Source organism: Pagrus major, chromosome 6, assembly GCF_040436345.1.
Source record: "Pagrus major chromosome 6, Pma_NU_1.0".
NCBI lineage: Eukaryota > Metazoa > Chordata > Actinopteri > Spariformes > Sparidae > Pagrus > Pagrus major.
In genome coordinates this window covers 1936714-1964040 of record NC_133220.1, presented here as the reverse complement: position 1 = coordinate 1964040, position 27327 = coordinate 1936714, and the positions used below count along the sequence as shown (strand labels likewise).

The 27327-nt window shown below is 42.4% G+C and overlaps 1 protein-coding gene across 2 annotated transcripts; it reads right to left on the bottom strand.

Moving 5' to 3' along the window:
* Window positions 1–2651: 2651 nt before the first annotated feature.
* Window positions 2652–23169, bottom strand: sdc4 (syndecan 4). Of its 2 annotated transcripts, none has more exons than XM_073467622.1 (5): window positions 22886–23169; window positions 6999–7236; window positions 6846–6889; window positions 6476–6671; window positions 2652–6326 (listed from the first exon to the last, which is right to left on the bottom strand). In XM_073467622.1, the coding sequence occupies exons 1-5, from the start codon at window positions 22937–22939 to the stop codon at window positions 6175–6177; spliced, it is 684 nt and encodes a 227-aa protein (XP_073323723.1). In that variant the 5' UTR covers window positions 22940–23169; the 3' UTR covers window positions 2652–6174. The 2 variants fall into 2 exon arrangements, with proteins under 2 accessions (XP_073323723.1, XP_073323722.1); XM_073467621.1 differs by having other exon boundaries at window positions 6999–7239; window positions 22886–23136.
* Window positions 23170–27327: the final 4158 nt, after the last annotated feature.

The following is a 27327-nucleotide window of genomic DNA, read 5'->3' as shown; positions in this document are numbered from 1 at the left end:
ACTGGAACGATATTTTATAACCACATTCATGTTACCCAGAGCATGAATCCTGGTGTGTGTGTGTGTGTGTGTGTGTGTGTGTGTGTGTGTGAAATGGGAGTGAAAGATGATGTATGAATATGTGTGTGTGCTGGAATGTGTGTGTGTGCTGTATTCGTCAGTGTTTGGTAACCTGTGAGTGTGTTTTTCCCCGCAGCAGAGTCGACAGGCAGCAGCTTGTCTGTTGGCTCCGTATGAATGTCAACAACACACACACACACACACACACACACACACACACACACACACACACACGTATTTCATCCTCTGTTTTAAAGTTATTCACCTTCTCTCACCCTAATGTTTTCTGAGACCAGACCCCCAGAGGGTCGAGCTCCAGTAACTTATAACTGGATATATTTATAGTCGCAGGTGTTCATTTGTTTATTCTGTCGATCGTTTTTCCCTTTTTTGGGGAAATTCTCGTGCCGAGCGGTCGCAGGTCGGTGAGTCTGTCTCATGAAACATGTTTCACATCATACGTGAACATGAAACGTTTTCCTGCTCCCGTCCGTCCTTTGTGTCCTCGACAGTAAACAGCGGACAGAAAGGACCAGGTGAGTCCTGCAGACGAGGGACAATGGAGGAAATCTGACACCTGGAATGTCGTCAAAGTGTGAGCGAGTCGTGACGAGGCTTCAACCGCGAGGTCCAGTGGTGGAAAGTCAGTCTGAGGTGCTTTAATATCCATCTCATGCTACTTTATATCCTCCTCCACTCAAAATATTCTACTTATACTCCACCTATTTTCTAGTTTCTTTGCAGACTCATAAAAACTATAGAGTCTGTGTTAGCCTCATTAGCCGTTAGCTGCTTGATCAACCTGCTGTGTTTATTTATTCTCATATGTCTTTAAATGTTTCCATGACTACCAGAGGTGGACTGAGTCATTCTGGGGCCTCAGGTGAACACATGCATGTAACTCACCTGTAACTCACCTGTAAAGTCTCCTCACTGACAGCTGTCATGTTCTCACATCTGGAGCTGCATCTCTGAAAAAACACAACAAAACATATTTAACATATTCAGCCACTGTAAAATCCTGTTTTCATAAACAATATGATCCCTGCATGATAAGACTGATCTCACTGGCTGTCATCATTTCATTTTCCAGCAGCTTCTTTGATTGAATACTTGATAATAATACTTTTACTTTGTACTTGTAGTGGAGTATTTTCACACACAGTGTAGTTTCAGTACTTTAACTGAACTTTGAGCAGACCTGAGTGCAGCTGATCACTCAGACAGTGTTGACACTCACCAGCTGTCTCCTGGAGAAGGACCGCGGCTCTTCACTCGCCGTCAGCACCGCTACCGCCGACACAAGGAGCTCCTGCTTCTTCCCGCCGTTTCCTGGTGATGTCATCAGTAATGGCCGCCGTGAATAATCTCGTCACCTTCGGTAGTTTTGCCACAAACTTTCTGTTTTCCTGCCGCTGCAGTAACTTTTTATTTGTATTTGTATTGTTATTTCTATTTTTTGGTATTTCTATTTCTATTTTTATTTTTATTTTTTTATTTTTATTATTATATTTTTTATTGTCTCTTTTTGTTCAAGAACTTTAAATACATACGTAGCATAAGTTTAAAATTCCAGTCGACCGTCAGCACGAACAAACACAGTTCAGAGGTCTGATAATTAAAAGGAGTAAATCTGAAATATATAAACAGTCTAATTGTTGTTGCCAATTCCCATTTTTTTTTTATTTAAATGTTCAACGGAAGTCAAATATGATTTCAAGTCTGTAACTTTAAAAGTGGGACAGGAGGGGAATCTTTCAAGCCATTTGCTAAAATAATATTTAAATGAATTATGTACATTTCACCTGGGGAGAAGCTGGATTCGTTAAAGATGAGTAAAATATTGATCTTTTTTTAGAGTTTCTAGCGTTTCTGAAAAATGTTTCTGTAAATCAAACCAAAGGCAGCAGCATGGAGACGATCTGTGAAAACATGTTCAGAAGTTTCTCCTCACAATCACAAAAAGAGCAGCTGTTGTTCACATCAGGGGAAACATGACAAGTAATGTCTTTAACAGGATAAATATATTTATTTATCGTTTTCTATCTTAATAAAGCTATGAACTCTATTTATATATGGGAGTTGTGATATCATCAAGATGACTTCTAATAAAAGTAATAGTGCACTTTCCATGTATAGAAACTCCATTAACAGTAACATTCACTTAAAGTCAGTTCATCAAGATGTACTTTCACTTGTTTCTATATGAAATGCACCGTTCACTTTGTTCTGCTCTGCTTCCTGAGTCACTTCTGCACAGGTGCAGTAGGACGGACTAGTCCGGATTTTTAGAAAAACGTAATTAATTAGAGGAACGTAAATAACGACTTTCTTAACTGTAAGTTTACGAGGCTGTTTATGGAGCCAGTAGCAGCTCTGGGCCCGCAGCTCTTCCCGACCTTCGCCTGATGGTAAGTCCACTTCAAACCAAATCCTGAGATGTTCACTCAGATGGTTAAACTGATATTTTCATTTGTATTTTGACTTGTCTCAGACTGTTTGAGACGACTGTATGAAGTGTTTTCACGAGATATTCTCACTCAGGAAAAACACATTTAAAACAAAAAGGACAAAGACGGGACTTTAAAATGTTAATGTGCATAAAAATAGCTTTATTTCCAATAATAAATCAGAACCTGCATGCAGAAACCAATGATTCATTGGCTTCTCCACTCCATTGGTGATTCACATGTGGTGTTTGTGACATTAAGCAGCAGAACATACGTTTCTCTCCCATGCTCGCCGAGCAGACCCGGAGCTGATTACTACTCAAAACATTTCTTTTTTACTTTTTCCTGGAACATTTTTACTCCCTAAAAAAAAAAAAAACACGTTGGATTGTTTCACTTGTTTAAATTTGAATCAAAATCTAATCAGTCACTCCTCAGCCTGAGGTCGAGGTCGGCTGATACACACACAGGAAACAAGTATCAGTATTTTCTTGATTAGATTGTTTTGTTTCCTGGCAGGTGAAGACCTTGAACCAGTGTCAAGATGTTTCAATCACTGGGAGCAGCTGGTGTTTGCAGGGACCTTGAATCTCCGAATTTTATCCTGCTCCGTTTTGGCTACAAATAAAAGATAAAATAAAATAACTGAACCAGCTCCAACTAGTAATCAGCCCGGGTCTGATACCGACAACATGGCTCATCAGCACAACATCCCCTGAACAACGAGATGAACACCAACCACAGAAGCAATCCTTCTACAAACACAAACATAAATACAAAAGCAAAAAACAAAAAAAGTCTAAAAAGATAATAGAAACTCTTACAAAATAAAAAGTTTCAAAACTATTTGCCTCTGAAAATCTCAAACTAGTGTATATAAAACTTTTAAAATCACATATACAACAGCTTAAAAAGGGGGAAACACCCCAACCTGAAAGAAGGCAATAAAATAATTTGACAGTTAAATTAATAAAAAAAATAAAAACAAAAAGGGAACAAGTTGATCTAGTGGAGAACAATGAGCGGAGGCGAGTTAGTGTTAGCATCGGTAGTATCAAAACAGTTTTCTCATTTACATTTACAGTAAATCACATGAACGGTACTGATGGGGAAACAAAAATAAAAACAATTTGGCATTTAAATATTTGGTTGATATTTTTTGTTGCCAGGATGCGGCTAAGTACCAAGTTAATATTTCTTCAGTTTCTTTTTAAATGTTTATTTAATGACTATATACAAATCCTTGGTAGATCAGTGTGTGTGTGCTGTGAAGAAACGTGAGCATCGAACCTGTTCGTCGTGGCTTCAGTGAGTGCTCGTGGACCCAGAATGAAAATATGAAACTAAGAAACTGTCGTTGTAGCTTATTGAGAAAGCATCAACCCCCACGGTTTAAAAAACAAAAACACAAAGTACTAAAAAACTACCAGTTTGTCCGATCACAGAGCTTCATCTTTCTTTTCATTGGACAAATAGTCCCAACATCTACTGGATTCATGAATATAATAGTTTTTACAAGTTAGTGGCGAGCTCAAAGGAAAGTTCGACATTAAGGGAGATAAGTTTCTTTACTTTCTGAGGATCGACACCACTCTCATCTGTCTTAAACCCCTTTAAAAACAGCAGATTATCATTTTTACACTTTGCTTTTTGCAGGATTAAACAAACAAGAAATCACAAGCTAATTAGTGAGATTAAGCTGCGTCATGTCGTATTGGACGTATCGTGATTTCTAGTTTCCGACTCCTGAGTGCGACCAGGAAACACAATTTCAAATTTCAACATTTTTGGAGCTTTAATGTGACGTGATTAAACGCAGCAGTTTTTTTAACGTTATATTGTCAACAACATGACTTTGTGATCATAAAACCATCTTCAGTTGCTAGCCGATTCCAGTCTTTATGCTAAGCTAAGCTAACTGCTTCATATTTAACATAGCGATATGAGAGTGTATCAATCAACTTCCCAAAATGTCAAACTATTCCTTTAGAAGGTGCAATATATAAGAACTGGCCACATGCTGAATTCATACTCCAAACAAATAGGGGGCAGCGAATCAACAGAGCAGCCGCTAACTGCTGCTAACTGTAGCGGTGCAGCTAGCTGTTGGTGTTGAGTGAGTACAGGAGCTGTGGAAGGGAGCGGAGTTCATTTCTTGATTGTTTTAAACTATAATTCTTACATATTGCACCTTTAAGCTCGAGTGTAACTGTGTAAGAGGGTCAGCAGCTAGTCGTCGTGACCGAGCTGTGCGAGTGTGTGTGTGTGTGTGTGTGTGTGTGTGTGTGTGTGTGTGTGTGTGTGTGTGTGTGTGTGTGTTTGTGTGTGAGGAATGTAGGTGTGTCACCTTGTAGGAGCATGTTGGTCTGACTCCAGTCGAGTTCATCATAATAACAGAAAAACAAACCCTGGAGGCACAGCGGTAATTATTATAGTGGTAAAACATCTTCCAGGCGTTTGAAGTGCTCTCCACAACAGGCAGCAGAGCACAACACTTTGCAATGCAAGTGTGTGTGTGTGTGTGTGTGTGTGTGTGTGTGTGTGTGACCTGGGTCATACAGTATTTGCAAATTCTTCCTCCAGATTAGTTTAGCTTACTTATGTGGTGCAACGTGCCAGCCTGCAGGGACTTTCCCCACATGAGGAGATACAAAACATGCCAGAAGTTTAAAAGAAAAAAAGTCTTTTAAGGTCATTTTAATAAACTCTGCTGCATCAGAAAATTCACAGAACATGAACTGAAATATCTCTCGACACCGTGAAATGATTTGCAAATATTTCCTGACCCTTGTCTGACCGTCTCTTCTCTCCTTGTAATTTTTTGGACCAGTTTGAGAATAAAAGATTAACAAATATTGTAATTATTAACCATCAGTTTGAACGGATGACGGAGCAGAAAACTAATTAATCTGAACAACATGAGCTCAATTCTTTTCCTGTCATGAAGGGATGTTTAACAGGAAAAACTGAAATCTCTCTGCATTACAAGGAGTTTCTTTTTTTTAAAAAATCTAATAAAAACGTTCACATAAAAGTCATTTTGCTACAATAACGTGAGAATCTGCAGTCCAAGAAAACAGGTTCAGAGGAAGACGAGGAGGAGAACAGAGAGGGAGAATAAATAACTGGACTGTAAATGCGTACCGAGACAACAATCATTGCACAGTGTTAGTGTTTTAACTGGAAGAGAAGAGAGGAAGGGAAGCGATGAGGAGTTAAACGTTCTCCAAGTCCTCGGTTCTAAGTTCTGTTGTTTTGTCTCTTGACGTGGGGACAAAATAATAAAAACACAAGACAAAAAAAAAAAATAAAGATCACCGTGTACCGCAGCTGAAATAGTCCACTCCTGTTGCTCCTTTTCCAAACGAGAGAGACCAGCGGACCAACAAAGCCTCCGATTGGTTAAGAGAGCACCAGTAATATTAGCATACATCAGGTAGGAGGAGTCAGTCTATCGATTGTGTTGTCGGGGTTTCTCTCCTGATTCGTTATCGAGCGTCACTCCGCTGAAGAAAAGTGAGGAGGAGGAGGAGGAGGAGGAGGAGGAGGAGGAGGAGGAGGAGGTATGATGATGATGATGAGGCACTGATTGGGTTTTTCAGGGTTTAGGGAGTGAGGTGTGTGTGTTTGTGGGTGTGTGTCTGGAGGGGGAAGAGGTCAGGGTCTATGCGTAGATCTCTGTGGTGGGAGCTTTCTTGTAGATGGGCTTCTTCCCCAAATCGTAGCTGCCCTCGTCCTTCTTCTTCATGCGGTAGATGAGGAGGAGGATGAGGAGGACGGCGAACATCAGGCAGACGGCGCCGCCCGTGATCAGAGCTGCGAGAGAGGAAGGGAGGGAGGGAGGTCAGACTCAGAAACTTACTCGTCCTCTGACATTTACTCAACTGATACGTTTATACTTTAACATTCTCAAGAAACAGCTGGTGTAGTGCGATTTGCTTCGTCATAGTTAGGTTTCCACTGACCTGCGAGGACCTCCGTCTTTTTAAGGATGCTGTCTTCGCTGGCGTGGGACATGAGGACGTTGGATGGGTGCTCCTCGCCGGGCTCGGCCCCGTTCCTCAGCAGGGGGATTTCGTTGCCGTTCTGGATGATGACCTCGTTGATGGTCGGCCGCACCGGGCGCTCCACATCTGGGATCTTGTTGTCGTTCACATTGGGCTGAGGACGAAGAGAGAGATTTAAAACATGCACAAAGTCAATAAACTGAACCTCTGATTTAAACATGTGAAGTTATGAAATGCTTCAGGATGGACTCCAGCGTTTACAACAACTGGTGAATGACAGGTTTTTTCAGTATTCAACAGTTTTAGCTTGAATCTAGAAATTTCTCACCTTAGCCGACGTCTTGGCCTCTCGTCCAGGTGACACAGTTGTTGCTGTGGAAAGATGATTTTTCATTAAACTTCATGAAGAATGCCTCCACGACTACAAGACTTTCATTAAAATGTGGATTTAAAATGTTCTGAAGTATTTGTAAAGACTGACTTTGGTCACCAGAGCCGGAGAAGTCGTCATCGTACTCCTCATCCTCGTAGTCCTCGTCGTCGTCGTACAGGGTCTCTTTGTAGTCACCTTCGCCGTCGTTTACACCGTACTCGTCTTGGTCGTCCTCGTCGTCTGTGAAACCGAAGTCTGAGCCTGATGACTCCAGGTTGTCATGGTGTGTCAACATGGCGGCCGTCTGTGTTGTCTTCATGGGCATCCATGTCTCCGTCTCCCTCACCTGCTGGGACACCAGAGACACAGTCGGGCTTAGAGCGATCAGTAAACATCATCATGTGAGCGGAGCAGATATCTGCTCTCAAGCTCATGGCAACACATCCAGAGATACACTTCAGTCTGAACCGACCCACGCTGCCATAAAACAGCTAGAGCCGGAAACTACTCTGATAATCGACTCATCAGTTCGAGTAGTTTCTCAAGAAAAACGTCTTCACCTGGAGGTAAACTACAAACCAGAGAAAAGTCTGTTGTCCTGGATCAGCTGTTCAGAGACACATCACAACACAAAGCCTGCATTTTACAAGGAGTCCATCCTCTGAATCAGTTATTCCAGCTTAAAATACTTTATTAATCATACTATTTAAATGTGTTAATTTCTGGAGTGTCCCATCGGCTGCGGTGTCTGAACTAATCCTGTTAATACGAGTCAAAACACAAACGAGAAGAGACGTGCGATTATTCTGCCGTCTTGATTTTTTACTTTTATTTATGTTACATTGTGAATTCTTCAAGCTCAGAGACCTTTATTTTGAAAATACAGTTTCTGCTTCCTTCTCTTGCTGTGTTTCTGCCACCATTACAACAACAGGTTGATACAAACAATAACTTCTCTGTCTGTATTTCATGATGTTGCACTGACAGTGAAAGAGGAGTGTGTCTGGTGAAGACTAATGCTCTTTATTACTCTATTAATTATTAAAGGAATAGTCGTTACTGCAACTCTTGATGTTTAGTATTCACACAGATGCTTTTAGTTCATGCTGGCTAACAGGACCAACGGACAGACGGGCCTTCATTTCTTTGTTCTTGTAGTTCTATGAAAAAAAAAAAAGAGGATTTCCCTGAAGCTCGTCCAGTCGCCACCGTCGCTCTAATCACTCTGAAGATTAACACAATGAAGACACATCAACCTCCTTTAATCACATTACAACACTTAATTTCATTGACCATTTGCTCAGTAAGCAGCGTGAATGGGATTAACACACACACACACAGACACACACACACACACACACACACACACAGTTAATCAGTGAGGGACGGGGAGGTAAAATGAGGCGAGAAAAGCGGAACAGCAGGTCCTGAACTTGCAGCTCGTTCAAAAGCTTTAAAGTCTTTCTGATGTCCGACTTTAACGTCCGCACTGAAACATCCCAGCGCCACAAACACAGCAGCTGTCACGCCTCCAACAATCGACTCCTGATGTTTACAGCGATTAAAGGCTCAAAGAAGGAGAATGAATGATACTGTGTCTCTACACAGTCTCTCTACACAGTATAGAACGAGTGAATACCTCGATGTGTCGTTGGAAACATTTTAATCCCATCAGGCAGTAAATTAATCAACATGAAGCAGAGACAAGTAGACTGACGACTGACAGAACGTTAGTTGGCAGAAGTTTACTTTCAAAAAAAGACGCAAAACTTAAAGACCTACTGCTTTTCTTGATTTCTCGAATGGTTTAAAGTAAATCGATGTGTTTTGGACTGATGGATGGACAAAATAAAATGTTTTCAGACGTCAGCTTGAGTTCTGGGGAGTCTGTCACCTCCACCAAGAAGCTTATGTTCTCCGCTTCTGGTTTGTGAGCAGGATTACAGAAAAACTACTCATCGGGTTTCCATGAAAGTCGGATGGAGGGTTGGTTTCAGCCCATTAACTCAGAAAACTGAGGAATAATGCACAGGTCTTCATGAAGAAAGGCATTTTTAAATTTAATTATGTTCTCATAGAGGGAAGTCTTTTTTCAGCTGCTACTCGGTAACAACAAGGGATAGAAAACCTGCAGCTACCACCAATGTGCCGCTGAGATAATGAGAGTTACCGACGGTGATTAGACTTGACTGAATTAAAGTGGACTGTTGGGCCTTGGCGGAGGTATGCGCTCTACTGAGAGCCAGACTAAATGATTTAAATAAAGTGAAGTGAACAACACGAGGATGTACGCAGCTGATTCTGCTTCTGTGTTTTGAGGCACTTTCAGCAGCTGAACCGATCACATGCGGACAGATCGTCCACATGTCGTGTGATGGGAGGCAGCCAATCACTGGGCTTTGTTCACCGGCGGCGCAATGAAAGAGGCCTGAGATCCTGGAGAGAGCAGAGCCGTGAGGGCCAGAGAGGAACAAGCTTTCTTCAATGAAACCTCCCATTTACTGAGAACAAAAGCTGACCACAAATCACACTGGAAACATGCCCGGGCATCCCACAACATCCTCATTTACTCTCTCACACACACACACACACACACACGGACACACACACACACACGGACACACACAGCTCTGTTGACGTCATGAGTTCTCCTCATAATTACTTCCATCTGAGCCTTAATTTTAAGGGTTAGCTGGTGGCTAAGCCTGTCGGGGCCTCAGAGCATTATGTGTGTGTTCTCAAATACTTGGCATAGTAACGATGTGTGTTTGAAGGTAATCCCCTCAGCCTCTCCTTTTAAAAGTAGCCTATATGAGGAGGAGGAGGAGTAGGAGGAGGAGGGAAAGCCCCATTGTGGCTGCACAAGGGCTTCAAACGAGGGCGGCCATTTTGCTGTGATTCCTCTAAAAGTAACAAGGTGGTCTGATGAGGACTCCTGCGCTCTGTGTGTGTGTTTGCTTTGTTAATTCACTCTCGTCTTAGAAAATCTAATGTCTTCTTTATCATACACATACACACACACACACACACACACACACACACACACACACACACGGATGTTTCTTAATCAAATCAATATTTGTTTTCATTTTTTAATTAGTTGAGCTGCTCCACAATCTTTCCCTGTAACCCCGGGCAACTATAGGAGTGACCCCAAGACTGAGGATCACTGCTCCATTATGTCCTCATTTAAACCTCATACATGGACCCAGGGGAGCTGTGATCCTCTGTGTGTGTGTGTGTGTGTGTGTGTGTGTGTGTGTGTGTGTGTGTGCGTGTGTGTGTGTGTGTGTGTGCGTGTCTAAATCCTAAGCCTTAAAATGGTGACTGCTGGCTCTTCATTTCCTCGCTGCCATTCAGATGGGAATCTGCTGCTGCTGCGTGCTGGAACAAGCCGCTGAGTCACGTTATAGGAATCACACTCATTCAGATGATAATATGGATTCATCCCAGTCAGGCCTGTTGTGTTGAGTTGTGTGTGTCAGCGTGAGTCACATTCATTGTAGCCTGCTAGGATTTTACATGACTCCCGGAGGCACGTTTTACTCTCTGCGTTTGAAATCATTTCTTCCAGTCAGAGTTTTGAGTTACAGTTTGTTATTTTAATCAGATTTCTTTGTCTCTGCTCTCTCCAACAGTTTCAAGTAGGGCTGGTTATCAAACTTCGATACTTTTAATGGCACTGACCGAACAGAACAATGTCTGCGGTTTACTTAAGATATTAATCAATTAATCGTTTAATCTCTAAAACGTCACAAACATGTAAACAATCTCATCAAAATTTCCTACAATTTCCCAGAGCTCATTATGGTGACAAAACTGCAATCACATCTCTGCTGGAGATACCTTTTTTTAAAAGTACTATTTGTGTGTCGGACATCAGCATATAGTTTGTGTAATAAGACAACAGGTTCATTTCAAAGAGAAGCCAATATGTTCATCCCTGTCGGTGTCAATAAACCCCTTCCTCCTCCTGCCTATGACCTTTAAACCCCCCCCCACGGTGAAATGTGGACCTCCATTTGTGTCCTGGAGAGACGTGCTAAAAGAAACTCCACCATTTGCAGCCTGGTGTGCTCTAAAACAACAGCATGCCGTCTCACAGGCTGAGTGAGACCTGTCCCGACAGGCCACGATTATTCACTAAGACAGCAGAGATCAGAGGGACGGCAGCGGCTGAGTTTACTATCAGATGTGGGGAATCTTCCATCTTTACTATACTCTCCCAGGAAGCAAAGCCAGGATGGGATTCAGGCCAAGTCCCAAGTCTGTTTGGACCAAAACAACCCAAGAATGTAGCAGACCCACAACAGGAAGTCTCCGTTTCACACAAATGAAAGCTGTGTGTAAGAGACAGAGGAAGATGTGACGTGTTGGTCCGTTACTGTACAAACAAGACAAAAACAAGCCTCCATTTTACTCCAACCAGCATCAGAACCAGCGCAGACCGGTGAGGAGAAAGGAGCGAGCAGTCTGAACAGAGGTTATGTAACCGAGTCAACATGGAAATCAGCTCACATGGTGATTCTGACTGAACGACGGCCCGTCAGATTCAGTACCGGCTGCCTGCTGAACAACTACTGGAACTTATTTCTATTAAAGAGAAGGAAGTGGGAGATCCAGGCTAATGTGCACACTTATTTTCATATTTCTGTGAGTATCTGGTGTCAGTTTTTACTGTTTCTTCAACAGGTTTAAAAAGGAACAGTACAGACCGATGCCAACGGAAAGTCAGGTGAAGTTTGGTCGTCCACAAAACATTTCTGGAGCGTTGCAGCTTTCTCCTAAACAACTGAGGTAGCTGGGGACTTGTTTAAAATGTAAACTCCCCCAAAAAACAAAGTCCCCTGAAGCCCTGATGATTTGAAAAGACGTTATTTACACCCTCAACATGCGAACAAGCTCGTGTAACCTCTACACACAGGGCTAGTGCTATTAGCTTAGCAGCTGTCCTTTTGGGATCTCAGGACTTCTGGAGACTTGGATTACACCGGACGGGCTGTGTGGAGCCATTTTATCTTTTTTACTTTTTAAAACAAGTCTCCAGCTACTTCAGTTGTTTAGGAGAAGACTTTCCATCAAAGGGGTGAGTAGATACTGACCAAACTTTCTTTTTTGGGTGAACTGTTCCTTTAAATTTGTTGAATAAATGGAAAAAAAACTGACACTAGATAATAAAAGATATGGAAATGTACATTTTAGCAAGGATCTCTTCTTTAACTCTACAAAAGCTATAAATTCACTCATTGGATGTGTAACCAAACACATTTTATCCTCCAGCATCACTGCCACAAACAGCAGAAACAGTCACACCCTCATATGAAACCTTGTGTTGACAACAAACAGCCTTAACAAGCTCAGCAACACAAACAGCAGCACTGTGGTTCAGAGGGAGGCCACAGAAGGTTTACCTGACATCCTGGAGAACTGAAAGATAAACCTCACACAGTAAATGCACATGAATGTCAGAGCAGTGATACTGAATCTCATCATCGTCTCTGCCAACATTGTTTTATAGGAACAAAAAGAGCGACTTTTAAACTACAGCATCATTACAGCAAAATCTCAATCTGATTTCATCGGTTGACCACATCATTTGTCAGCCATTTTAAAAGCCACTTATGAGCCACTTACAGATCACCATTTTGTCCTCCCATCAGTGATTCACAGCCTCATTTATTCTGCCTAATGTGCAACCGCTGATAAGCAGCCGGACGTGGACTCCAGCCAAACCAAAGACTTTCAGCCAACCAAATGAAGTTCATGGATCCATCCAGTTCTGCAGCACAACGTGCAGAAACACTGCTGTCTGTGTCCAAAGCATGAAGGGTCCAGTCAGTAGAAATGTTGGCATGTCCTATCAAAACTTCTTCTTATTCAAAAAATGTTTTTATTTTAATTCTGTCCCTTCTCCTAAACTCAGACGATGATCCTCGCTCTCATAAAGACTTCAACAGTTCAGATGACCTTTTCTCTGAACTCTTCGTCGACCATCTCGAAGCCAAACAAAGTGTTTCCTTGTTTTATCAAAGCTTCTTAATTGCAGAGCTCGTTTGGACCCACTGCGTCACAGTGAAACACCCACATGGCTGCGGTCCGAGACGATCATGTGACCACATCAGCCATCAGTCAAAAGATTAAACGGACCGGGACATAAATCAGAACTCTGTGAGAACATATCTAGTTAGCACCAGCTATACTGAGACAAACAGGTTCACCCAAGAATGAAAATGAATATTGGACACAAAAGATCATACATGGGACTGCAAACCACTTTTTATTTCTCCTCCAACAAAAACTACATTCCCAACTCGGCTTATTATCAATATGTTTTGTTGATTTACCACTCAACTGTCTGGCTATTAAAATGTCAGGACGTAGTGAACTCTCAGTTTACTTAAGAGCTGCAACGATTAGTTGTCAACAAATTAAGTGGCAGTTTCTGACTCCAGCTTCTCTATTTGTGGGTCGTGGACAAAAATATAAAATTTGAAGACGTGGTCAAGAATCAAGAAAATAATCCACAGATTAACTGACAAGGAAATAATTGTGAGTTTCAGGCCTCCTTTACCATCACGGGGAAAAGTAAAAAAAAAATGAGTGAGTGTTTGGCATGTAAACCAGTTAATATAGCTTCAGATTAAGTGGATCAACAGCAAAATAATCTCCATGTTTCAACTTCATTTTAGTATATTTAAGTATAAATAACTTGTGATATTTGTGAACTACAGGTCATTAACATTTGTTCCAGAGTATCTTGTGTTTGGCTGGTGAAATGGTCTTCATGATGGAGGGTCAGATTAAGGACTCCCTCTGAAAACACTCAAGTCAGAAGTTTTGTTTCCCGTCCTGTCACACACTTCACTCAGTCTAGCCTCTGTCCTTGTTTATCCTGCCCATCTCAGCATGGAGGTCCTAAAAACTTTCCAGTTCCCCCCAATTGTCCACATTCACTGAAAAGCTGTCTGTCAAGATGCCTGCCACCCAGCCTCCGGGTCTGTCCCTTCCATTGACACCAAACAATGCCAGTGGACTCCTCAAGAGCATATCAATGACCAAGGTAACTGGGGATAAGCCTCCAGCAGCCTCCCTTCATTAAACTGGGGAAACAATCCCTCCATCTGCCGACACACAGAGAGGCATCTGGTCCATTCACACGGCGCCGTGGAGGAGGTACAAAGTATGAAAAGACAGAAAAGAAACACCAGCACGCAGGAATGTGCTTCCTTATTCTTTGTGATGTCCAACGTCTCTTGACCTTTCAAGAAAAGGCAAAATTATTGTTGGTTTCTAACCTTTTTATCCTCCTCCAGTTGATTTTCAGAGTCTACCTCAGCAGCATAAATACAGTCAAATGGAAAATATGGTTTAAAAAGAGGTTAAATCTCCAATCCCTCCCTCCATCTTTTCCTTCGCCTCTCCACATTCACTCCCTCCATCTCCCGTCCCGTTTCTCAACTCCTCCCCCTCCTGCTGCTGGGTGATACTTGAACCAGTAGGATTTGCACCATGTATTGTGTCGCCTGATCTACTGGTAAGATGCACTTCTGACCCCTGACGTAACACACACACACGCACGCGCACACACACACACACACACACACACACACACACACACACTTATGTGAGATGAGCCTTCACAGTCTCACTTCAGGAGTTCAAGGCCTTCAGTTTATGGGATCCAAAGGGCCTCATAAAGACCGATCTATGATGAGGTCTTTACTTTGTTGAATCTTAAAGTTGATCCGGTTCAACAAGTTTGGTCCTCATGTTTTATATACACAATCCCGAAAACAACCATTTCCATTAGAAATACACATTGCAAAGTGCTGACTAGATCTCACACACACACACACACACACGCGCGCACGCGCACACACACGCACACACACACACACACACACACCTTTGCACTTTTGCTCTGACAGCCGAGCTCTAGATTCCTTCTACCTACGCCCAGTCTATCTATAGCAGTATTTCCACCTACCAGCACCATGTGAGACTCTATGGCAACATGTGGGGCTTTTCCATACACATGTGCTGGCTCGGCTTGACTCGGTCTGACTCTGTTCGTCAGCCCAGCGCTGCAGGGATTTGCATTTCCACAACAGGGCTACCTGCTTAAAAAGGTGTGTCTTTAACTGACGATCCAGCTTCCAACATGATCAATAAACATTAAACGTTAATGGTGATTAATCTGGAGCCTGGTGACCCCCTGTGATGAGGAGGAGAGAGGCGTCGCTCTCTGATAATGTAACATTACAGCACCGAACGTGAGGTTTTGAGCCAGAAAACTTTATTAAATCATAAGATGTGACAATAGCATCTTGTTTCCACGTGTTCAGGCCTGAAACTATCAAACAGAGACAGAACCGTAAGTAAGCTTGTTGTTTGCCGTTTTTTTCTCCCGCCACACAAGCTGAACACGGGGCCGAAGTAAACATTAAAATAAAAATATACATTCAAATATTATTTGTGTGACGCGGTTCGTCTCTGCGTGGCCAAAAGTGCCAACGGACATGAGCAGCGTTGATCCCGACACGTACAGCAGGGCTGTCGTTTCTTTATCACAAAGACAAACATTACTCAGTGAAGTGAGTAATGCTGTTGCGTCTAACTTTTTGGTTCTGTACAGCTTCTGTCTCTGCAGACAGGAAACAAACAGCCGGGCCAGCTGTGCAGCACACAGTGTTGATTCAGTCTCAGCTGATAAGCCTAATTGAGTTTTGATGAGCGCCTCCCTGAGGGAACGTCCCCGGTCTTATCCTAATGGCCATTTTTGGTCACTTCCTCCCGCCGGTGAAGCCATCCTGCCATGTCAATTGGATGATTCTCCGTTCTTACCGAACCCATGACTGATGGACAAATAAGTCGAATGCCTGCAGCGACTCAAACTCTTACAGAGGCCGTGCCTCTCTAATGTCTTCCCTACTCCTCCAACTCTTTGATGTCACTCCCCGAGGCGAGCGTATCGCTGCCTTACATCAAACACATTACAGCCCAACAGACTGAATGTAAGCTGTAAGAGTTATTATCAGCTGAAAGATCGGCTTCGGGCTTTAAATGGCAGGAAATAAGAGGAAAAAGGCAGGAAAACAGGAAATATCCATCTAAGACAAATCAACTCAGTGTTTAATGAAAGCCTGAACTCCTGAACAGAAGAATGAATATGAATCAGGCCAGTAAACAACTGACTTATTTATACTTTCAAGTGTTTTTAGACATGTGAGAATGTCCCTTCATTCATAGTCTGAGATCAGCCACAAAGACTCGATTCATTTTGAAGAGGAGACGCTTAACTGGACACTCTACCCTAAATAGATGTCGAGCTCCCAGTTCATAACAGCAGCATGCAGCCTTCCCTTTATCTTTATCTAATCTAAAACTAACAAAGGGTCTTTGTTAGTTTTTAAAATTATTTAAAACAATCTCCTAAATTAAGAAAGACACCAGACACACCATGAACGGTCCATTTACATTTCCTTCTGACAATGATTAACGCAGCAGCAATGTTTAATCACACACGATGTCTTTATGTTGGTGGTTAATCTTCAACTTTACCCGGCACATATTAATGCATGAGCTCACAACTGAGTCACATTATGAGTCACTAACATCAGACTCGAGTGGGAACACATTTAATTATCAATTAATCTGCTTTTTTTGTTCAACCAACAGTCTAAAACACTGCAGCTCTACGTGAGCGTGGCATCATATCTTCTAACTCGTCTAACTCTCTGCAGGAAAGTGCATTTCCCCAAACTTTTCCTTTACAAGAGATAGCAACAGATTAGCATGTTAGCATGTGTGATAGGTTGTATGAAGCTGTGTCTGCTGCTGTTGAGGAATGCGTCTCTCTGTGTGGGTCAGCTCAGTAGCCAAGACTTTGGTTACACAGTGAGCCGCCACATTCCTCTCTTCTCTGCAGCGGAGCCAAAGCTAAGAGCCCGGGCCAAGCCACCGCGGACTGCTGTTCTGTTCCTCCAGGTTCATATGGACTTCAGTCTGCAGCGATATCCTGCAGGGAGGTGGTTTAAAGCTGCCTCTCGTAGCCGCACTCTCAGACTAATATGTACTGTAAGTATGTTTAAATGAGCCTGGGAGATCAAATGTAGACAGCATGGGTCCTGATGCATTAAAGGGTAAAGCTCCTATACTGTGGCGATTTCAAACACCTCCCTGTAATCTTTTCTGACAGGCAGAGGAAAACCATGCATCAGCGTCTCTGCCATTTTCCTTCTCCTCACATTAAAAAGGGCACCAGTTAGTTTTGGAGAAGAAATTCAAACTCAGAATTTTCATATTTATAACATTAATGGAGGTAATAATACAAACTCAGACCTCTTTATCTTTTATCACAGCTCAGGTATGTGGATCTGAAACGAACAAGTTTAGGCTGAGAGAGCCGCTGGTGGTCTACACTACAGCTAGACCTCACACACACATACACACTGACACAAAACAGTGCAGACACACAACATGACACATGTACACACACATCAATACTGAGACATTTCCCTAAGCGCACACACTTACCCACATTCACATTCACACGCACACACCACATCAAAGAGGGACTGTATTACTGAGACACATTTGTCAGGAAGGATGTCTGAATGAGGGGAAGCCCTCAAACCACCCAAAACACTGTATGATCTCTGGTGTGTGTGTGTGTGTGTGTGTGTGTGTGTGTGTGTGTGTGTGTGTGTGTGTGTGTGTGTGTGTGTGTGTGTAATACATTTCCAGAGAAAACGAGTTCTACATTAAACACGTTTTTTCTAGTGCTGCAACAATAAAAAAATTAGTTGTCAACCAATAAATTAATCATCAACTATTCTGATAATCAATTTGCATTTTTTAAGACACAAAGAGTCAAAAATATTTTCTGGTTTTCTTTCCTCCTCTGTGACAGTAAACAGAAATATTTTAGACATTTGAGGACGAAACACTGATCGACATTTTTCACCATTTCTGACATTTTATCGAACAAACAACTAGTCGATCAATCGGCAGGTTAATCAACAATGTGGTTTGCAGCTCTGGTTCTTTCCATGTTAGTCACACGTTCAGGGTTTATGAAGCCAGTTGTACTCGTCTAACGTTACGGCACAAAACAAATGCTTTATTTGTCTTCTGAACGTGTTAACGAACGCCCCTGAAACATCGTCACATTGCAGCTGGAGACATTAAGTCAACATTATTGGGTTATCTGATTCTGCTTCCAGCCGTAGGGTGGAGCATTTTGATTATTATATTTCATGCTCACTCCCTGCAGTTTTAAAGTCAGATACATCTGTTGTGCTCGGGGGAAAAAACCTCAGAGTGCATCAGCGCTGATAGCTGCTAACAGTCTGGCTTCGGGCCTGGAACAACCATCTGTCAGAGTCTGACAGGGTGTCCCGGGACAGCAGAGGCAGGGGCTGCAGGAGCCACATCAAACGGCCTCCCTCCAGGCTCGCTCATACATTTCCCAATGGAAACACAGCCAGGCTCATATTCCATGTTCTGCCATGGCCCTATATTTTTACTGGTCCACCACAAAGCCACAGCAGCTTTTCTTTTCAAGACTGGGGGAGGAGGCGGTGGGGAGCGGTGGCGTGTTAAGCTTCACGTTTCCCAGGCTGCCGCAGTAAATGAGAACATGCTGTTTGTCTATTTATTTTGTTTAAAGGGTTAAAAATGTGTTTATATCAACAACTGGCTGAAACGACTAATTAACAGTTTGTGATTACCGATTAATCAAACGGTCCAAAGAGATGGAGATGTTTCCAAACTCTGACTGTATTCAACGGTCATGTTATTTTGGGAGTATATTCAGTTTATATATGAGGATGTATTTCATGTATTGCAATACAGCCTGAACATTTAGGGATATAACTTTAAGGTTGTATCGCTCAGCCCAAAAAAAATCTTCACCAGTGTAATGTGTAATTTGACATTTTCAGTCTGATTAAAGACATTAAAGATTAATTACATGGTTTGTTCATGAAACAACTGACTATACTCGGAAAACTAAATGGTTTCATGTTCTTAAAAGTGAAGATTTGCTTTTGTTTAAAACTAAATATCTTTGGGTTGGTCAGACATGGATTAGTTGCCTCCCTGCTGTAAGAGTGTTCACACTGTTTACCTGGAAAGTGGCTTCAGCAATAAGAGTAAAAAAAGAAGTTGTATGGGGGTGATATAACCAGAAAAGGAGGAGGTTTATGGTTGACTCCTGCCCTAAATGTATTCATATAGTTCCCGTTACAACTGCCAGAAAGTGTAATGGTTGAAAAGGGGTGGAGGGAGGTAGGGGAGGGGAGAGGAGAGGGGGGAGTCAGATTCTCGACTGCTCTCCATCACAGGCAGGAAGGACAAAAACCTCCTCTCTCTGTGCCAACATTCCTCGGCCCAAAGGGATTTTATAGACCAGCGGACAGCAATGCAGGAACCATTATTACATCCTACTGATACTATTTATCATGCTCCCCTCTTTCCCTCCCTGCGTTCTTTTCACCACGCGGTGCTTTCAGTGCACCCCATCATGCAAAAGAGACAAAAAAAAAAAACTTCCTTAAAAAAAAGAAAAGAAAAAAGAAACGGGCTCATTCTGGTGCAAATGATTGGGAGCTAAATACAAAACCAGTGACATTCCAACAAGATATAACAAATGGACTCAGCCCCGAGGCTCCAAAGGCAACAAGCTGAGGTTTGGTGGTGCAACATGGATTAACTTCGGGGCAAAGAGGATTTTTTTTTTTTACCCTGATTAACCACAGCAGTTGCCATCGCAGGCACATTTGGTAAATTAAAGTGATTAGACTAATTGAAATGAACTCGCAGAAAGTTTGGTAAGACTTTTGTCCAATGACAGCGCAGCCTTTCTAATGTGCCCTTTAAATAAAAAAGACACAAAAAACAAACTGTACTTCTTATCTTTCACCTTCACCCAGTACTCTGTCACGAAGGACTCGTGGTGACTTGTGTTGCCGTACAAGGGCAGAAAATGCTGAGGTCACTGGAAAAAGGCACGAAGAACAGGATTTGTTTGCCCTGGTCTATTTTGGACAAACTGATAAAACTGTACACGAGGTCTCGGCCCGGCCACAGCTCTGCACGTCTGAAAGAAATCAAAATGGTCGACCGCGGGCAGCTCAATCAAACTTCCCAGAATTAGAAATGATTGTTGACGGGGAAAAAAGCCAACTCAGTCCATTGATAAAAAACATTCCCATCATTCCTGAGGCTCCCAAAAAGCCCTTTTTTGTATTCAGAGCACGCTCTTTTGTCAGGTAGCAGAACATTGTTATCGATTAGCTGGGAACGCCAAACCCACATACCAATAATGACCTCAGTGGGTAGAGAGAAGAAAAGGCTGGAAGGAGGGAGGGAAGGATTGTCATAGCTCAGAGGCTAAGTATCCATCAAAGGAAAGAGCAGCAAAGGAGAGAAAGAAAAAAGCCACGAGGACAATTGATCACAGGGACAGAGGGGACAGGCGGGGAGACGGTGGACTGACGTCAAAGAAGCAGAACCTGAAACCTGGAGGGTAACCGCTCATTTAAAAAGAGGCACCAGAAACAGAGTGTATTCTGGTGGGAAAGCTGTAGGTGTATCCACGCTAGGCTAGGCTAGCGGAAAGGAGTGTCCCTTATGAAAAGGCCCCGGGGCCCTATTGAGATCCCTCCAAGTGTGCAAAATCCCTGAGAGGGCCGGTCAAGGTCACCAAAGGTCACATTCCTGAGGGGAAATCAAAAAAGAAGAAGAAGAGGAGAGGGGAGCGAGGGGGCGACGACAAGACGAGGCAGAGCGAGCAGCAGAAGCTCCGCGGCTTTCAGGAATGTAACAGATAGTAAAGGAGAGGAGGATCCAACCAGCCGTCAGGACGGAGACAGGACGCCTGAAGGCAGATGAAGTTCAGCTCTTCAATCCGGGATCAGAGTCCAGGACGTTTGTGGCTCCACACGGGAAACTTTCACGTGTCATAAAACATCTCAGCGAAGAAGGCGACGGTCACATCTGTGAAACCCTGCTTCATTTAAAGTGCTTCAGGCATCCGTCCTGGACCGACCAGTGTGTTACTGCCAGTCACACCATTTGTACTGACCAACTGGGTGAAATGGGGGGGCAGGGTGCATGTGTTTGTGTGTGGGTGGCCTGTATTAACACTCCAGGATACACAATTAGAAACTAGAGTGGAACTCGGTAGAGCGCATACCTCAGCCAAAGCCCAACAGTCCACTTTAATTCAATCAAGCCTAATCTAATAAACTCAAACTAAATGTAGCCTCACAACATTAAAGACAGTGAGAAAACATGAAGCTGGACACAAATGACAGCCTCCTCCTTCCACGCCAGAGTCGACTTTTTGGTGATGACGCCAGAAATGATGCAAACACCTATTGTACTGCTGAGATTCAAAATGGTACCAAGATCTCAAGTTCCCTTTATTAATCATCTTGGTGTCAATAATTTCTCACTGTACATGCTGATGTGTTCAGTAGTGTATGTATGGACACTAAATCAAGCCAAAACACAATAATCTCAAGTTTCTTTCTAGACACACACATACTACCATCACATGGTAAAGGACTGGGTCAAAACGTGTCTGAATAACCTGCATTTCATGAATAGTTGGGGAAGAAACCAGGCTTTGGTGGCAGTGGAAGAAAGGCGTCAGTAATATACAGGACAACATCGGAAAACCCTGGAGAACATGAGGTGACATAATATGGAAAAGTCCACACAGACACAGGGCTTTACAATGCAGAAAAATCCAAAGTGACAAATCAGGACAGGTCACAATGTGAAAAATAACCTCAGCACAAAACTCTTCAAAAAACAAACAACAACAAAAAATACAAGTCGTAAGTCGACCACTTCCAGCTCAGAGCGGCTGCTCGGGACACGCACTGTTTTGGCATCAAGTCGGGCGTTAACTTTCCACAACATTTAACTTAAACCCAAAGAGTCTTTTAGTGGGACGTCCACTGAGAAACAGACACTTCAGCATGGTTTTAGATCACATGATGATTAAAAGGGGCAGTGTGTAGTTTTGAAGTAACAAACTTTGTTCCATAAGTGAATAAACAAGGGCCCCAGAGCACTAGAAAGGTGGCAGGGTCCGCCATATACAAACAAATTGTGTTGTCCTTTAAGGTCAGTTTGTTTACTCTGTTTACTCAGTCATGAAAACAAAGAGAGTTTGTTTATTTAGTTTGTTCAGATGAACATTTCTTCCCCAGAAACTACAGACCGCTCCTTTAACTTAAAGTATCAGCGAGTCCTAAACAGTGTTATTTAACTGAGAAACAGACACTTCAGGATGATTCAGACGCTGAGAGAACTTTAATCTGATTAAACTAAATCACTCATCAATCTCTGCACCACATCAGAACCAGAACCGAGTCTCATGAGGGGGGAAAAGACACTGAAGCCACAACAACATGGAGACCTGGAGACTCACACACAGCTTCTTTAAGAGCAGAGGGACGTGAAATCAAATGTGTGCCAACTCTTTCTGACTCACTGATCAATAACAGTGATTCCTGTGTGAACATCAGCCCAGATGTCCCACTGATTTGACCCATCAGAGGCAGGAGAAGTGACTTGAGCGACTCCCCCCCTCATCTGGGCCCCACGCTGGACACTAGCAGCGGGCTGTGGACGCCTGTGTTGCCCCCCTCTCCTCTCCCCTCCACCGGCCGACACACACACACTCACTCACTCACTGGGGCTGTAGCACTGAAGCTAGCTGGCTAACAACACCGATGCTCCGGGGATTAATCCGCTGTGTGCGGTGTTGACCCGGGACGAGCCGCCTCCCTCCGTCAGACACTTGACAGACACAAATCACAGCGGAGCGGAGCCGCGTTCACGGCTCATCACCGCTAACGGAGTAGCGTGTTTTTAGCTAGCAGCTGCCGAACCGAGCCGAGCCGAGCGGGACAACAAATAAAAGTTTCCACACGTACACTTTGAATTAAAATGGGTGTGTGAGCGGAACAACTTACCGACTCTGGACACACGGAGGCAGATAACATCAGCACGAGGCAGAGGCTGAGCATTGTGTCCTCTCGCGCAGATTAACCGCTAAAGTTTTGTTTAAAAAAAAAAAAAAAAAGTCTTGGAAGAAAAAGCCGTTAGTTGAGGTTTTTTCACACTGAACCGATGCGGTGTCCCGTGTCCCGGTATAGTCCAACAGAAGCAGAGGTTTATAGAGAAACTGTCCACTTTTTAAATCACCCTGACTCGTCTGCGCGGTTCTGGTTCTGTCCGGTGACTGCTCGGCTCCACTGAGGCTCCTCACGGGCTCCTCTGCGCTATATTTCACTCCCCCCCCCTCCCCCGACTCTCCGCCAATCAGCGAGCGGGCGGGCTGTGACGTCACGCCCACAACCTTTCTCTTACGGTAAACGTCTGTCACGTTCAACAGGTGCCCCGCCCCCCCGCCGCCCAGCGCGTCAAGTCACCCGGACGCACCGAGCAGAGAAACACCGGCGGATCCTTCAAAATAAAAGCATAAATCACTTGACGGAAGTGTGATTATCAACACAATATTAGCGTTTAAATGTTATTTTCAGCGTCGTAGGCCTACTTTACATATTTAAATGTGAACTGTGTGCATTCAACTACCTATTTGTATTCATTCTTTAGTTATTCTTTATCATTTGGCTTTTAAATTGTATTCTATTGCGTTTGTTTTTTTGTGATTTATGTAACTTGATTAACTTTTCGATTACGTAGTTTTGGAGAAGAAATTCAAACTCAGAATTTTAATATTTACAATAACAATGAGGTAATAATACAAAATAAAAATAAAAAATACAAACTTTTTTCATCAGTGAATCAACAAGCTGTTCTCAGAGGAAAATAAGGTCCCAGAACACTGTTTGAAGCTAAAAGGTGGCAGGGTCCGCCACATATAAACAAAGTAAAACGGTATAAATTGTGTTGTCCTTTAAGGTCAGTTTGTTTATTCAGTCATGAAAACAAAGAGATTTTGTCTATCTATCTATCTATCTATCTATCTATCTATCTATCTATCTATCTATCTATCTATCTATCTCTCTATCTATATACTTCCTTTCTCACTTACCATAAGTTTTCTTGTTTCTCTTTAATTTCTATGTTTCAGTATTTTCCAAGTAAAAAGAAAGGGAAAAAGAAAGAAAAGTCCAGTGTTGCGACCCACATCTGCTGTTGTTTGTCTTCATTAATGACATGATAAGGAGCTAATAGTGGGCCGTTTTATAACGTGCCATTTGTCAGTAATCAGCAGGGTGTTATCTTATCTACACAGTGTGTGGTGACCTGAAAGACTTTGATTAAAAGTTGATTGTTTTAACACTAGAGAAAGATCAGCTTGAGTTAAAAAAAAACATTAATTGGGTTGTCCACATACTGTGGTATGACAGAAAGGAAAACAGTGTTAATTCCAACTAGGGATGTTTAAATTTGAGCATGACGTCACCTCATTTTGTTTTCTGAATGTCTGAGCTGTGTTTCCTGTAAAAAGAAAAAAAGGGAAGCTGGTCGCCTGCAGGGTTTTGTGCTACTTCATGGAAATTCTTCGAGTGACGACATCTTCCGGTAAAAGTTCCTCTCTCTCCTGTTTTCCTCCCCTCTTTCCCTTTCCTCCCCTCCCTCCCTCCCTCCCTTCTCCCTCCAGATCTCCTGCCTCCTCCTGCTTTCCCTCTCCAGAGAAACATCATCACTCTGTTTTCAGTTTCCATGTTGATTTATGACGATGAGTTTCATCACCGACGTTTTCACTTACTTCACTTCAGCATCTTGATTAGATTAACTGTGCTCACACCAGAGCAGAGCCGTGTGTTTGTGACTGGATACCAGTGGTGGAGGAAATATGAAGGAAATCCTCAAGTAAAAGTACTGTAAAAGTACTCTATTACTAATAAGCCCTGCGAGTAAAAGTCCTGCTGAAGACGACCTGAAGTACATAAAAGTCATACTCGAGTAAAAGTACAGATATTGTGTTAAATATTACTGACTTTTGTGTACTTTTTACGACGCTGCTAGAGGGAATAAAAGTACAAGTAAAAGTAAATTACACATATATTTACATGTATGAACGTACTTATACTACTATGAGTCGATCGATTATCAATTCTACTATTCGGTGTTTTTTAAAATTTGATATCAGATAAAATAAATTAATTAAAAAATGCACTACTACTTCTACTCAGCATGTAATCTGTAAAGTAACTAGTAACTAAACTTATCAAATAAATGTAGTGGAGAAAAAAGTGCAATATTTGCCTCCAAAATGACAATAAAGTAGCAGAAAAGTACCTCAAAATTGTACTTAAATACAGTACTTGAGTAAAAGTACTTCGTCACACTCCATCACTGTGCTCTGGTTGGGTTTGGGCACAAAAACCACCGGGTTTGGCTGAAAGTACCTCGATCACCGATGGAGACAGTCCGACTTCCTCCTGATGTGACCGTCAGCTCGTAATCACATCGTGTGAACGTGATCCGACACGTTTGGTACAAATGTCGACCTCAGACGTTTCTGATGTTCGTAGAAACGTTAACCGCTCACGTTACATCCTGGAGTCTGGACTGAGCGTGGACATACGAGACGATTTATGCTTTTATTTTGAAGGGTCGGAGCCATGAATACATGTGTTGTGACCTGAATGTTGTGTGTTTGTGTCTTTTTTTCTGTCTGCAGAGGTGAACGAGCTGCTGACAGAGATCTTCTGCCTCTGCTAAAATCTTTGCTGCAGCAGAGGATGAAGTAACACAAAGATAACACACACACACACACACACACACACACACACAGTTACAACAGGCCTTTGTCTTGGGTTTTTCCAGATTCAGTTTATCTCTTATCAGTGTGTGTGTGTGTGTGTGTGTGTGTGTGTGTGTGTGTGTGTGTGTGTGTGTGTGTGTGTGTGTGTGTGTTTTACAAGCTCAAACAAACATTCATTACCTGCACAGTAACACAGTTTAAACACATGGAAGGAAATGAAAAGTGATTGTCGCTGTACATGACCTGTGTGAAGACACATCTGTTACTAACATTAATAATGTTACAGTAACACTTTATTATTACCATCGTTAATAAATGGTCGTTTTTATAATGAATTAAACTTCAGTTAATGTCTTTAAACTGTTAACAAGCAAAGAAACGCTTTGTTAAACATTTATTAAGACATTGTAAAGTTTATTAACGTGAAGTGAAACTTTATAGAAACAATGTCTTAATAAATGAATTATAAAGTGTTTTATTGTTTGTTAGTCAATTAAATATCAATACAAGTTTAATTCATTATAAAACAACCATTTATTAATGACAGTTAACTTCTGTCAACTTTAAGTAAAAGTGCCAAAAGTATTAGTATCAAAAAATGCTTCAAGTAGCAAAAGTAAAACTTCAGAATAATTTACTGGAGGTGCAGAGATGACGTATGTTTATGTTTTGTTCATCCAGATAATCTCCACAGATGAACTCCACTGCAGTGTGAATTAAATGTGTAGCAGTAAAAAGCTAATAGGCTACAAACAGACGACATCACGGTCACATGACTTAAACGTCTCCACCACTGAGCGTCTTACTGCACAATTACTATCCAGGTTTTCTATAAACTGATCAATGTACGAGTTGTAAAGTCAGAGTCAGAACAGTGTGTAACTAAAGTGGCCTGTAAAGACGGACTAGTGAGCAGATGAGTCTCCGTGTTCGCTGTGAGGACGTTTAATGTCCCCGACAACCTCTGTAGCCTCATTCAGACACTTGTTAGCAACCGCTAACTGTTTTAAACACACGGAGGAGCTTTATAATTACATTTACAGTCAACAACATTATCGAACTGTTTCATAATTATTGCAGCAGTTCATCACTTTGGAGAATATTTATTGCTTTACAAACTGAAATTCAACCTAATCCTCTGTGTGTGTGTGTGTGTGTGTGTGTGTGTGTGTGTGTGTGTGTGTGTGTGTGTGTGTGTGTGTGTGTGTGTGTGCTCTCTGGTTACATTAACAATTACAACTAGCAGCTGAAGTCAGACGAGGCGGCTTCGCGAGGGAATAGTTGTGGGTGTGTTGTTTGGACTTGAAAGAGGAAGCCGGAGTTTCCAGCCGCTCTGTGTTTTCCTCACCTGCCGGCAGACGCAGAGGACTTTCCCCGCTCACGCTCTTTATGTAATAAACAATATACACAGGTCATAATCTTTGATAGGCTGAACGTGTTTGTTTGTTTTTAGGGTGGACCGTCCCTTTAAGCAAGCGAGGTTATCCAAAGACAGACGGACCTGCTGTGTGTAACTATGGTTACCAGGCAGGTACTGAATAATCACTGATCAAGAGTTGGTTCAGTGAGTGGCCCATTAGACCTGAACGTTTCCCTGAAGGCACCAGCACATCAGCTAAATGTTAAAGAAGTTAGCGATCTTCTTTACGTCGGCACTTCCTGATGAAGCTTTTG